This window comes from Grammomys surdaster, unplaced genomic scaffold (assembly GCF_004785775.1).
Source record: "Grammomys surdaster isolate TR1022 unplaced genomic scaffold, NIH_TR_1.0 214, whole genome shotgun sequence".
NCBI lineage: Eukaryota > Metazoa > Chordata > Mammalia > Rodentia > Muridae > Grammomys > Grammomys surdaster.
The window spans coordinates 4048402-4062270 of NW_021604659.1; the positions used below are offsets into that span (position 1 = coordinate 4048402).

The 13869-nt window shown below is 46.2% G+C and overlaps 1 protein-coding gene across 1 annotated transcript in view; it reads left to right on the top strand.

The window, feature by feature from the left end:
* Cpxm2 (carboxypeptidase X, M14 family member 2) overlaps positions 1–13869 on the top strand; it is a 106392-nt gene that overhangs the window by 76371 nt on the left and 16152 nt on the right. The window contains exons 7-8 of the mRNA XM_028772544.1: positions 3436–3524; positions 12325–12448. Of these exons, the coding sequence (XP_028628377.1) occupies positions 3436–3524; positions 12325–12448 (213 nt within the window). The remainder of the gene's footprint in view (positions 1–3435; positions 3525–12324; positions 12449–13869) is intronic.

A 13869-nucleotide genomic window follows, 5' to 3' on the forward strand; every position in this document is an offset into this window, starting at 1 on the left:
TTTAGGCAGGGGTATGGCTAATATCTCAGGGCCTTCTTGCTGTGGTCAGTAATGGAGCCTTTTGCAGACTGACAGGTTGTCACTAGCACTCCAGTTCCTTCCACCTGTGTGACCCCCAGAAGAAGGAGACGTTCCTACAGCACTGAGGTCATTAGAGTAATTAGGATCAGAACTTGGTCCCCGGGAGCCCTAATGAGCTAGGCTCAGAAACCCATGCTCATTGATCCTGTTAAAGAGACAAGGCACAGTAGAACTCAGAGAGAGGAGATCTAGTGTGGTCTCACTGGAGAACAAACAGCGAGGTGCAGTGAACCCCCAAGTCCATCTATGGGTCCTGACTTGAGGTTTAAGTTTAAATAGAGGGCAGGACTTATATATAACTTTGAACATTTCTGATCAAGGTGCATCACTGTCTGGACTCCAGTCTCTGGTCCGAGGTGCTCTGAACTGGGTGCTCTTTTGGGAGGAGAGTGCCTCCTCTGGCTGGAACAGGGCTTCCACCTTGTCCCTTTCCTAGGTTGAGATTCCTGGAGAGAATTCAGTTCCTTGAGGACCATTGTTGCAGTGTTCAGAGAGCCGAAGGGCACACATTACCATTGCTTCCTTTTGGAGATCTTGGTCCCAGTGGGGATTGCTGAGCTGAGAGCATGGCTTTTGTCCCATGATCATCTCTGACCTAGTGACTAGCTGAACTGTGCAAATGAGTTTACGGCCTGGACCTGGGTCACAGGCTTGCACCTGGGCACATGGGGCAAGACAACTCAAACCACATGAAATAGGTGCCAATGGGAGAAAGGGACTCTTGTAACATAAGGAAGCCAGAGATAGAAGCAGATGGCTGATAGGCTAACTGTGTTCTCTGAGTTCAGTTCTTCACTTTTAAAATTGAGAGATAGGCTCTTAAGAAATTCCCAATAAAACTTTGTTAAGTAAAAAAAAAAAAAAAAACCAAAGAGAGAGAGAAATGAAGAAGTATTTATTAAATATGGAAGCCTCAGAATCATGAAAGATATTGGCATATTGATACAGTTCTATGTCTTGTCCTGGATCCCTTCAATATACTGACTAGTCTCCAGGAAGGAAGAATAATATTTCCTGATCAAGAAATCTTTTGTACCTAGAGCTCTGAGCTTTTTCTTCAACTTTTTTTCACAGTCTTGAATGTTTGAGAAAAGGGGGGGCTTTCAAATCCTCTGGAAAGATACCCCTGAGGCAGAGGGTGAGTGCTGAGTAGCTCTTAGAAAACAGCATGTTGAACTCAGTGTCAATAAATGGGAAAAATAAAAAGTGTTGCTCTGATCTTGGCTTTGGAACCCATGGCCCTGGGAAGCTCTTTCCAAAGGCATAGGCAACCCCGTGAGAAATAAATGGGGCCTTGGCAGAGCCCAGATGGCCTTGACTTTTTTGCCTAGACTAAATGTCTATTTTCCTTCTGCAAGCTACCGACTCCCGTTAGTTACTTGTTTCTGACAGTATTGCTAGATCTTTCATGAAGATGTAACACTATGACAGAGTGAGTCTCATATGGTGGCTGAGTCTCATATGACTCCTAATTTGTTGTATATGGCCTCTGTTTCTAAAGTAATTTGTTAGAGATGCCAGAGGGCTAGCTGCTGTGGGTGTGTGAAGCAGGTGTTGATTCCTCCTTCCTGCTTCTGTGATATAGTCATGGCCTGATGCTTCTCACACAGAGCCTGTGGAGATATCTGGGATTGGTTATGATGTGGAATCTGGTTTGGCAGGGCTGAGGTAGGTCTATTAGGTGGCCAATGCACCTAGTCTGGGGACTTTGGTGGCATAGAGGGCTCTCTGCTGATCCTAACATCCCAGGGGTCCTTCTGCTACCTGTCATTGCCCCAGCTTTCAGAATGGGCCTTTGAGCTGTTCGTGAGGAGCCCAAGCTGTTGTAGCCTTCTGAAGCTCTGAGTGCTCTTCACGTGGGGTCGGGGTGGTAGTTCTGTTCTGACTAAGTCTTGGTGACTGAATCTTCTAGTGGGAAATGTCAGCATGATGACCAAGGCCTGAGGACCTTTGCCATCCTTCCTCAGATGAGGACATGGACATCAGGGCAGACCCGGAGTCCCTTCTTGCCAGTCTTGCTCATACTCTTCTTCCTCCTTGCCCTCTTCCTTCTGTATGGTCTTTGTTTTGGAATAATATACACAACAGGTAAGAATTAAAAAGAAAAGTCAGGTTAAATGAAAAGGGAGCCAGGGAGAGAAGACCGTGCTCCCTGCGCCAGAGCCCCAGTCCTCAGGGTTACCTCTGTAAGTACATTCTGATTGTACCTCTGAGGCTGCTGTGTCAGTAAGACTTTCATCTCTGTGACAAAATACTTGTCATAAACAACTTACATGGAGGAAAGATTGATTTTGGAACACAGCGCCAGAGGTTTCCGGAACATGGTTCTTGGTTCCATTGGCTGGGCCCATGGTGAGATGGAACACCATGGCTATGGAAATGTGGAGAATGCTCTTCACCACACAGTAGGCTGGAAGAGAGAGGGAGAGAAGGGGAGAGGGCTCAGGACCAGATGTAACCTTCAAAGGCACCCCCTAGTTCCTATATCTAGGCCGTGTCTACTAAATGTTCCACTACATCTTAAACTATGTCACTAGCTAGGATGTGAGCCTATAATGTCATTTTATATGGAAACTACAGCAGGTGCTTCTGGTTCTAAATGTCATACAAGGATTGGCTTCAGGGTTGGCTGACCAGGAGCTTCTGTTGTCATTGTGCCTCTATGTCCTGCTGGTCACCAAGGTCGTACTGGGACCAGTTCCTTCATGGTCAGGTGGCCACCACAGCATGTGGGCAGTGTTTCAGCATCATTTGTCACTGTCTATTCCTCTGGGCTAAAGAGCTTTGCCTCCACTGGCACAGTCAGAGCAACTGAGCGCTGTGATGGATTTGGCTTGCCCATGTGACTGGGGACGAGAGTTCTGAGAGGCAGAAAGAGGGGATTCTCACATGCTGGGCTTCTGTTAGGAAGAATGACAAGAAATGCATTCCAGCTAAGAAATTAAGAATGGGCCCGTGTTTCCTAATGTCACCTAGCTTACCTGTGTGGTTTTGAACTTCCTACTTGTTTAGTACTGACAGCAGCCCAGGCACACAGGCTGTCTCTTCTACAGATCTATCTCTTCTACTGGAAGCCAACAAACAGGTGAAAAAGTAAGGCACAGACTGTTCAAGTGGCTCGTCCAAGGTCACACAGCACTAAGTAGAGATCTAAGCACAGGCCTTGTGACTATACACTCTAAATCACCAAACAGTTCCAACTCCCACATGCTTCCTGGTGACTTGGCTCTCTTGCCTCTCAGCCAATGTTAGAAGTTCAGCTCTCTGTCTCTACCGTCACCACATACACCAGGCTCCGGGCAGGGATGCCATGACTGACTGTGAGTGAATTCCAAACCATCTTTCTGTCCCTAGATCCTAATAACTATTATCACCGTCGTAATGAGATGACCACCACTGATGACCTGGATTTTAAGCACCACAACTATAAGGAAATGCGCCAGGTAAGACCAGAGTGTGGGGATTCGACATGACTTTTTCAAAGAGCAACGGGGCATGAGTGGATGAGCGGATGAACATTATACACGATCCCTCTGGGCAACCAAACAGGGCCTCCTTTGCTAGGAAAAGACTGAAATGAGGCTCAAAACTAGCTGCTTGTCACTGAAGTCCTAACTCCTAAAGCTTCTGTGTGTTTGAGCTGGGTCACTGGCTGAAGGAAGGTAATGATTATGGACCTGAGGGTGAGAGGGCGCTCATGGTAAAACAGGAGGCCTTCTCATGGGTCTGCATGATTTTTAGCTTAATCTTGGTTGTCCACTAGAGCGACCTGGAAATATTTTTTTATTGGTTATCTTATTTATTGACATTTCAAATGTTCTCCCCCTTCCTGGTTTCCTCTCTGAAAACCCCCCATCCCATCCCCTCTCCCCTTTGACTCTATGAGATGCTCCTCTACCCACCCACCCATTCCTGCCTCACCTCTCTAACATCCCCTTACATTGGGGTATGGAGCCTCCACAGGACCAAGGGCCTCCCCCCTCACTGATGCTAGATACAGCAGTCCTCTGCTACATATGTATCTGGAGCGATGGGTCCCCCCGACCCCGTGTGTACTCTTTGGTTGGTGGTTTAGTCCCTGGGAGCTCTGGGGATTCCAGTTTAGTTGATATTGTTGTTCTTCCTATGGGGTTGTAGTCCCCTTCAGCTCCTTCAGTCCTTCCCCTAACTTCTCCATTGGGGACCCTGTGCTCAGTCAGATGGTTGGCTGTCAGCATCCATATCTGTATTGTTCAGGTGCTGGCAAAGCCTCTCAGGGGAGAGCTATACCAGGCTCCTGTCAGCAAGCACTTCTTGGCATCAGCAATAGTGTAGGGGTTTGGTGCCTGCAGATGGGATGGATCCCTAGGTGGGGTGGTCTCTGCATGGTCTTTCCTTCAATCTCTGCTCCATTTTTTTGTCCCTGCATTTCCTTTAGACAGGAACAATTCTGGGTTAAAATTTTCGAGATGGATGTGTGGCCCCATTCCCTCAACTGGGGGCCATGCCTAACTACTGGAGATGGTCTCTACAGATTCTTTCTCCCCTTTGTTGGGTATTTTGGCTAATGTCATCCTCGTTGGGTCCTGGGAACCTCTTGCTTCCCCAGCATCTGGAACTTTCTAGTGGCTACCCCTAGTTCCCCATCCCCTACTGCTACATATTTCCGTTCAATTTCCTGGCCCTCTGTACTCTCCTGTCTCTTCTCATACCTGACCCTGCCCCCTTTTTCTCTCCCCCTCCTCTCTCCCTCCCAGGTCCCTTCCTCCTTCTACCTCCCTTGATTATTTTGTTCCCCTTTCTAAGTAGGATTGAAGCATCCACACTTTGGTCTTCCTTCTTCTTAAGCGTCACATGGTCTGTGAGTTATATCATGGGTATTGTGAGCTTTTGGGCAAATATCCACTTATCAATGACTACATACCATGTGCAACCTGGAAAATTTATAAAATATCTATACATGAGCCACCTCGGACACAGTGAAGTGGGAATCTCAATGGAAGTGTTCTATCAGTTGTCCATGCTTCTGTACAGCCAGGCCTCAGAACTCATGATTGGCATTGTTAGGAATCTGCATCCAGGTAGCAGGAATTGGTGATCAAGTATGATTTTCTCAGACTGACCCTGAGTCTCAGTAACCCTGAGCTGTGTCAGCCTGTGTGTGCTGGCTGCAACACACCCCTGAGAAGGGCAAAAGGGCAGCACCTGAACTCACTTCACTGTCTCTGAAGTCCTGTTCCTCATCCACACCCAGCATGTGTAGGCATGTTTCCTGGGTAGACAAATGTCTGTTCCCCTCAGAAAGGGCACCAATGGCAGAATGTGATTTCACTGACATCCAACTTGCTAAACCAAAGAGTTTATTGGGCTTCCATGTAGAATATGAGTTAGGGGTTACTTACAGGAATGTAGGTGATACTTAAGTCGCTGCCCCAACAGAGAGTTTCAGCCCCGAATGAATAACAATTTCTTTATAGTTGCGTAGGCAGGCTCCTCCAACAGCTTCACATAGCCTTCTGCCTTCTATATACTCCGGCACCTTCGAGACAGGGCCACCTGCAGGTAGACTAGAACCACATTCACGCGACAGAGCGGTACAGGAGGAAATGGCTGCGCTCTCAGAGAACAGTCCAATGGCCCTGCTCCTTCCTCCTAGGAGGGGAGGTCAAGAGATCAATGGGCTAGATCTTTTTTTTTAATTAATTAATTTATTTATTTTAAACTCTGAATTTTATTCCCCTCCTGGTCCACCTTCTGACTGTTCCACATCCCATACCTCCTCCCCCCCCCCCTGTCTCCACCCCATCCCCACCCCTGCCCCACCAGACCTCTAAACTCCCTGGGGCCTCCAGTCTCTTGGGGGATCATGAGGGTATCTGGCATGTAGTCATAGCTGCTCTGTTGAAGACAATAGTGGCTGGTATGCTCAGAGGACAGCAGTCTACATCAGTGTGCTGGAAAGCATGTAAAGGGATCGACAATTTAAAAATCCTTAGCTAGTCAAGAATCTGACTAAAGATGATATGCAGAAATAACCTCAGGATTACATTGGCAAATAAGGACTCACCAAAGGCTAGTTAACGCCCCTCAGAGGGAGGTCTTGAGGGCTGAGAGACAGAGCCAGCTGCCCAGAACAAAGGTAGGAGATGTTTCTGAGATCAGAGTTATCAGACTGACCTTCAGTTCCATGGAATGAGCATGCCTGGTTTGTCTCGCTGTCATTTAACTTGAGATATGCACGGCTTCCAGACACCTGTCAGCACAGACATAGAAGTGGGATGTGCTAAAGAACTCCTCTTACTGTCTTGCTCTTCAAAAACAGAGATAATGTGCTTGGACTTGAGGTTTATGACTCATGCCTGCTGCTCCACTTTCTCGAGGTATTTTTATGGTTCTGCCCACCATTCTGTCTTCGGGAGCTCTGGTGGGTTAACATTAGTCTTGCTTGATGAGTGTCCCAAGGTATCTCTTCAAGCCCAGAAGTGAGATAAGTTTCAGTTTGGTTGGCACAATGAGCTTCAAGTGTATGTAAAGTGAGCTGACTGCTCATAGTCTCTGCTATGGAGATCTTGCTATCCCACGTGTATCGTGGGGGTCCTCTGTGGAGAGCTAACAGTATGTGTTTATACATGAGATGGCTATGGTGACCACCACTCAGGAGATGGCAGAGCTAAGAGGACTCAAGGTCACCAATGAATACACCCTGGGTCCCCTCTGAAATCTTACACCCCCAAATCACTGAGTTGGAAACTGTCCAGGGAGTGTTTCTCAGTCCTAGTTTAGTACTTGGCCCAAAAGCCATTGCTATGTAGATTGCTGGTTCTTGGGGCTGGATGAGAAGACAAAATTGCTAGCCCTCTCCTTCGATGGAGTCTTCTAGGTGGCTGTAGAAATATTTCTACCTCAGAAAGGATAGTTGGATTAGCCTACTAGTGAAAGAGACATTTATAGCCAACAATAAAATGAATGAAAGCAATAAGAAGAAACCAAAAAAAAAAAACCACAAAAACCAAAAAGTGGAGACAGGAATGAGAGTGTGGGTCACTTCTGTGAGGCATATGCCTTTAGAGCACTGAGCTACATGGCTTATGTTCAGGCAGAGGGAGGGGGCAAGAGGTGGGGAAGGCAGAGGAGGTGAAGACTATCCAAACATCCATACTTTGAGGCAGAGAGAATTGTGCCAAGAGAACATTGGAGGCATTCCTAGTGTATGTATTTATAACTTCCTGGTTACTTGTTTAAATATACATTTCTTCTATCTCCTTTGTTTAGAATGATGGGGGTCATGTCCCTGTCACTTATCACAAGTCTATAATGTGAAATTTAGCATACTTGTGCTTAATGTCATCATTACAGTCATGACAAATGGGATGGGGACAGATGAGTCGCTTGCTCGTGGCTGTGAGAAGCTTTGGCTATAGCTGGGACCAGTTGGTATCTGGATTGTTGACTGACTTTATCAGACAGAGAGGAAAGAAGATTGATTGTCTCTGTCCAAGCAAAGAGTCCATCAAGAATAAAAGGGAGGGAGCAGAGGTGTCAGGTGGGTGCTGGGAAAGAAGACATATCCTAAGTGAGCTGTGTTCCCTCCCTATGTGGAGGGAAGGCTAGTGATCCCTGACACAGCTCCTAAGAAAGGAACTTTTGGGATCGGGGTGTAAGAGAAGAGGCATTTCTGAGAAGGGTAGTTGACCTGAACCAGCTGTTAGGGTATATTTAAGGGGGGCTGTGGCATGCTCTTGTTGAGGAATGACTTGAGGTATAGGATTCCCAGGAAAGTATACCTTGTCTTTGGTTTGAGACCTGATATGGCCAGTCCCTGGATGTTCAGGAGCTGCAGGGTGGCTGCTGTTTAATATGGTGCTGATGCTGGTAGATATTCCTTTCTCCGGAGGAAGCCGAAGTTGTAGAGCAGCTGGCTGCCACTACTGATATAGGTGGTGGCTGAGGATGGCCAGGGACTTTGGACTGTGGAGGAAGTGAGCTGAGCCTGCCCCCGTGCTGTGTGGTCAGCCTGAGTGTGAGGACAGGTGGCGATGGTGGGAAGCCAGGCAAAGTAGTAGGCCCAGCAGTCCAGATAACCAAAGTTCTGACCCATGGATGGCCTTCACTGTGCTTGCTTTCCTCTTCTTTCAGTGGGAAATTCCATTTTCACTGGCTTAGAGGTACTTTCTGAAGAGGATGGAAGAAAACTTTTCATCTGCTGCTTTAAACATTTTTTTTTTAAAAAGAAACACTTCTATTCACTGACAAGCATCCTTATATCAACAGAACCCTAAGTCTAAAGAATCTTCCACAGCCTCACTGTGCTGGCGTGTCAACAGTTTTCACCTCTTCCTTGTCTCAGTCTGCTCACAGATTTACTAAAGTCCGGAGATCGAGTAATTTCTAAACAACAGAAGTTGAGTTTTCATAGTTCTTAATATCAGTGGCCTACAATCAAGACACCAGCAGATTCTGTGCCTAGTGAGGACTGTTCTCCACTTCCAATATGGTGCCTTGTTCCTGGGTCATCATGTGGAAGGTGGAAAGGCAAATGACTTACCTGGTTTCCTCCAGTCCTTTCATAAGGATACTCATATACTTATTCAACTGATAAGGGCAGAGCCTGTGTAACTTAATTACCCCCCCCCCGGAAAAGTTCCCCACCCCTCCATATTATAGAATCAGGCCTTGGATTCCACCTTATGAATTTGGGGAACACATTCACTCAAACTACAGCAATAGGTTTCAATCCCTCCGATACCTAAACTCCTGTTGACAGATTCTGCAAGGCTGTGAATAGAATACGGCTGTCTTTGCCCCATGTCTCTCAGCGATGGTTCCCTAGCACCAAGCCCTCCCCATGCTGTTTCCAACGCTGCCACAAGAGCTGGTGAGTGAATGTACTGTGGTTTACCAGCCTTCTTCCTAGTTTGAAGCATTTGGAAATCTCCCAACTTTTGACTGTGCCAAAGTAGGAAACATGCTACAACAAGTGTCATCATGCATATAATTTTAGCTTTCTTCATGGATGGTTTCCTTCAGATATATTACTGAAAATTGGATTACTAGAAAAGCATTTTCTTACTGTATCTTCTTCAGCAAAGGAAAGAAAGAGAGGAACCCAGACTTTGGTGGATACTAGGATGGTGATGTGCTTTCCTATTTCAGAGGTGAATGAGTTTAACAAACCCTATTCCCTACAGTGTCACTCCCCTTCCCTTTTCCCTCCCCCTTCAAGGAGCTGTTTCAACATTCTTCCCTTAGTTGCTTTCCTCTCTGTCATATCAAATTTTAACAACTAAAAGCTTTCCAATGGGGTTGGACTTTGAGGAGGGAAGTACACCCCCCCTCTCTACACACACACACACACACACACACACACGAACGATGTTTCAGACCTGCAGAACTAGTTTCTTCAGCCCTGTGTGCTCTGGGTCCTGAGGAAACACTACTCTGTTTACAATCAGAACCCATATATTTACCATAAAGACCTTATTCTGATTTGGTTTCTGTTGCTGCATTAGATACCTTGGCCATAAGCAACTTGGAGAGGAGATGTTCAGAGATGTCAAGGCAAAACCTGGAGTCAGGAGATATAGCAGAAACCAAGGAGGAATGTTGCTTACTGACTTGCTTCTCCTGGCTTGCTCAGCTCCCTTATGCAGCCCAAGGTCAACTGCCCAGGGATAGCTGGACCCTCTTGCATAAAGTAGCAGTCAAGAAAACATCTCATGCATATGTTCACAGGCAGTTCCCGGGGATGTCAAGCTGGCAATAAAGATTAGCCATCACTGACCTGGACACCATAAAAAAGAATGCCTAACTCCTTTCAGGACCAAGTAATCACATTTTCTCACAAGTAGGAGTTACATTTAAGTAGAAGGACTCCTCCCTGATAATCCTTATGATAGTGTTGTTCCTATTGCAAAGAGAAAGCAGATCAATTCCTATGACCTTCCTGGGGATGGTGGCCACCCAAGATATGCCTCAGGGTATTTCAGAGTGCTACTCTGAAGGGAGAATTATGAAGGGCCTTCCCAAAGGTTAATATTCTTCAGATTTTCATGTTCTCGTGAGGGAAGGTTGATTTAGGTATTAAAATCCAGTGGCACACAGTTTATTTAACACAAACCTTTGCAAAGAAAGAAGGGTTGGGATAAGATACTGCAGGGGAGGACAGAGCACAGGAGAAAAGGAGATTCTAAAGATAATGTAGCCTAAGAGGCTTCTCGTATCCCTTGCTAAATGTGCGTCCAGGGGAAGATGACGCTAGTCTTCCACCAGCGTGTAGGGTGTGATCTTCAGTGCTAGCTGCACAAAAGAGAGAAGAGAACAGAAAAGGGTAGCCTGGGCTTGAGGCTTATATCAGTTGCCAGGTTAGCAGTGAACTACCTAGGTCTTTTTCCTGAAGAACTAATCTTTGCTCTGAATCCAAGACAGTGGTTTACTTGCCAGTCAGGACCTGCTGGGATCCTTGTCCGCACATGACTACACTGGAGGGCCTAGTAGGCAGGGAGTTGAGGCAAGTGTGTGGTGGCTATCTTTCATGATGCAGAAGAAAGGGGCACATGCAGCTCCAACTTGTATTTCAGAGTGGCAGTGCCCTTCTAATGGGTACTGCCTGCCCAACACCCTTGCTAGGATGTTCTCTTCTGCTCTGCCAGTGCCTGACTGTCCCTTCTGTTCTTAACATATGGCCCTGAAATGATCCTTGAAACGCTGCAGTCTTTACTCTCTGTATGGTAGGTACCTGCTGGAGAGCGGGATCCTCAGTAAATGTTGGTTCTTTAGGATCTGGTGTCTAGGGATTGCAAAACACCTTTTACTCAGCAAATCAGTTCTTATAGGCACCAGTCAGGGATGTGAGGTAAGGTAACCTCTGGGAGGAGCACGTCTCTTGTCCCCCGCACCCAAAGCTTTTTCAACTAGTAGAGACCTCACTGCCTTCCTTGATAGCTCACATCATTCTAGAGATCAAAGCTGTCAGTTGACTAGCTGCTCTTAAAATCTAGACCATTGCATGTGGGTTTACTCCCCACTGCAGCCTGCTTCACTCACCATCCGGCCCCATGAGGTTTGTGTCTATGGCTAGCACATGTGGTCCTTATTTAGCACTCATGAACTGACTTATCCCATGATTCCTTCCTGCTACACCACCAGCTCCAGAAGGGCAGGAACACCTTCTTCAGGTGTGCAGTGATTATGAAAACGTACTATCAAATAACCCATATTTGTGCAATTTGATCTCCAAGGAGACTGATTCAGAAAGACGGAAACCATAGTGAGAAAGTCATGGCTGCAGCCAGGAAGGTTCTGACTGCAGCCAAGGAGCTGATGACAACAACCGGAGTAGTGGGATGAGGAGGAGGAGGAGGAGGAGGAGGAGGAGGAGGAGGAGGAGGAGGCGATAACTACATATCATATCTGAGAGAGGTGAAGATCTCTGCCCAGGAAGATGCTTTACTCTGTTGAAACTGTTTGAGTGGAAATATCAAGTAGCTGGCTAGTAGCCAATAGAAGTGTCTTGTTTGCAGTTCTAGGCTAAAAACTTAACCTCAAGGTGCTGGCCGATGTAGCACTTACTGAGGGAGGGCTCCCCTACTAGTTCATATGTGTGTGTGGCCTCTCTACACATATGGAGCACACAAGTTCTCTGTCTCTTTTGAAGGGTTCTCATCCTGTTTACGAAGTCTGCACCTATGTGACGTAATTACCATCTAATGCTTCACTTCTTTTTATAAATAAATGTATTGTGTTTATTTGTAAGCTGTGTTAGGGTGTGAGCACATGCGTGTATCCATGTACTTATAGCAGTTGCAGGACACCTTGTGAGAGTTGGTTTTCTCCTTCTAGTATGTGGATCCCCGGGATGGAACTCAGGTCAGGTCACCTTCTAAGCCATCTTGCTAGACTCAACACTTCCCCTTTTAATACTCTTGCCTCAATTAGAATTCAGTCGAGGGACATAGATATTCAGTTTGTGGCAAGAGACTGTAACTATCATAATCAAGTGTGCTGGGAGTACAGAACCAGGACAAGCAATGCCAAGAGCTTCTCCTTAGAGGTGATGGCCAAAGGATAGATTCTGGCTGGAAAGGTGGGTATTATCCTGGGAAAAGGGGGTCAGAGAGGATATTCTGGACAGGTACAGCAGTGGGGCTGTAGGGAGGAGGGGAGCACTGAGGCTGGAGGCTGTGGAGATATCTTCCTTTTGGGGAACACTGCTTTTTTAGTGGACAGTCATCATGATTCAAAATCTGTCATTACCTTGTCTTTCAGTTGATGAAGGTTGTAAATGAAATGTGCCCCAATATTACCAGGATTTACAACATTGGCAAAAGCCACCAGGGCTTGAAGTTGTATGCGGTAGAGATCTCTGACCATCCTGGGCAACATGAAGTCGGTGAGACAGATTTTTGTCTTAGTTTGTTTGCTGTTGCTGTAACAAGCACCATAACCAAAAGCAACTTGGGAAGAAATCTATTTCAGCTTACAGGTAATAAGTTCACCATCCAGGGAAAGCAGAGGAGGAGCTCAAACAGGAGTCAGAGGCAGGAACTGAAGCAGAAGCCATGGAAGGATTCTGCTTATTGCATTTCTGTTATTTTTTTTAATACAGCCTAGCACCACCTACCTAGTGGTGGTACACTCACAGTGGGCTGGGCCCTCCTATATTAATTAGCAATTAAGAAAATAACCTCACAGACATGGCCACAGGCCATTTTGATGTGGGCATTTTTTCAGCTGAGGTTCCTTCTTTCCAGCCAACTCTAGGTTCATCTTTGTTTGACAGCTGCTGATAACTATGTCAGCTCCTCTACCAAGAGAATGGTAGATTTCATAGCTCCTTACCTAACTTGAAGGCATCTCCCGACACCCCACATGATGGGGTTTATACCCTGGATGTGAGCCACCCATCCCACAACCATTTCACACAGTGGATTTTGGTTATGTGCTCCTCATTTCGGAGAAGAACTGTGAAACTCTCTGGGCTAGAAGCACCCTTCTTTGCTGCACAGGGACCACATTCAACTGTGCTCTCTGCTTCTGAGGCCAATCACAAGACAAAAGAGAAAATAGCTGGATATAAGACATACACTCTTCAGGGAGAACATTCAGGACTCTCTGATTCGTGAATGGCTCAGATTACAGGGGATCCCTCCTTTTTGAGCAATGTCTGTATGGCTTTTAAAAGCTATCTACCTTTAGTTATTTTCTCTTCAGCCATCACTATTCCAAGTCCCTGCGGCTAGGTAAGCTCTGGTTTTCTTGTTGGTCAATCCAAGCTCTCAAAATCTGCTGAAATTTAAGTGCAAAGATGTATCTGACTTGTTTGACTTTATTGTTCTTCCATGTCTCTACCTTGGGCAATCATCTCAGGAGTTTCTTTCAGGGGTAAAGGCCTTACCTGTGGATAAAACCACACTTCCTCCCACACAGCAGCTTGACAAAGGGAAGGAAAAGAAGTGTGGTCAGTCATGCTCAGCAGGATAGTCGGAGTCTGTTAAGTGGCTATAACTAAATAGTCAAGATAGCATCGTTTATAAACAACAGGAATTTATCTCTTGTAATTATGGACCCTGGGAAGTTGAAGATCAAGATGCCAGTACATATGGAGTCTGGCAAGGGCCTGTTTTCTGCTTAACCCTTGCAGAATACAAGGCAGTGGAAGGCTATATTCTCACAAACCATTCTACTAGGATACTAATCCTGCATCTCCTCCTAAAGGCCCCACATCTTCTTACTATCCCAGGGTCTTGACTTCAATACTAATTTTACACACACACACACACACACACACACACACACACACACACACACACA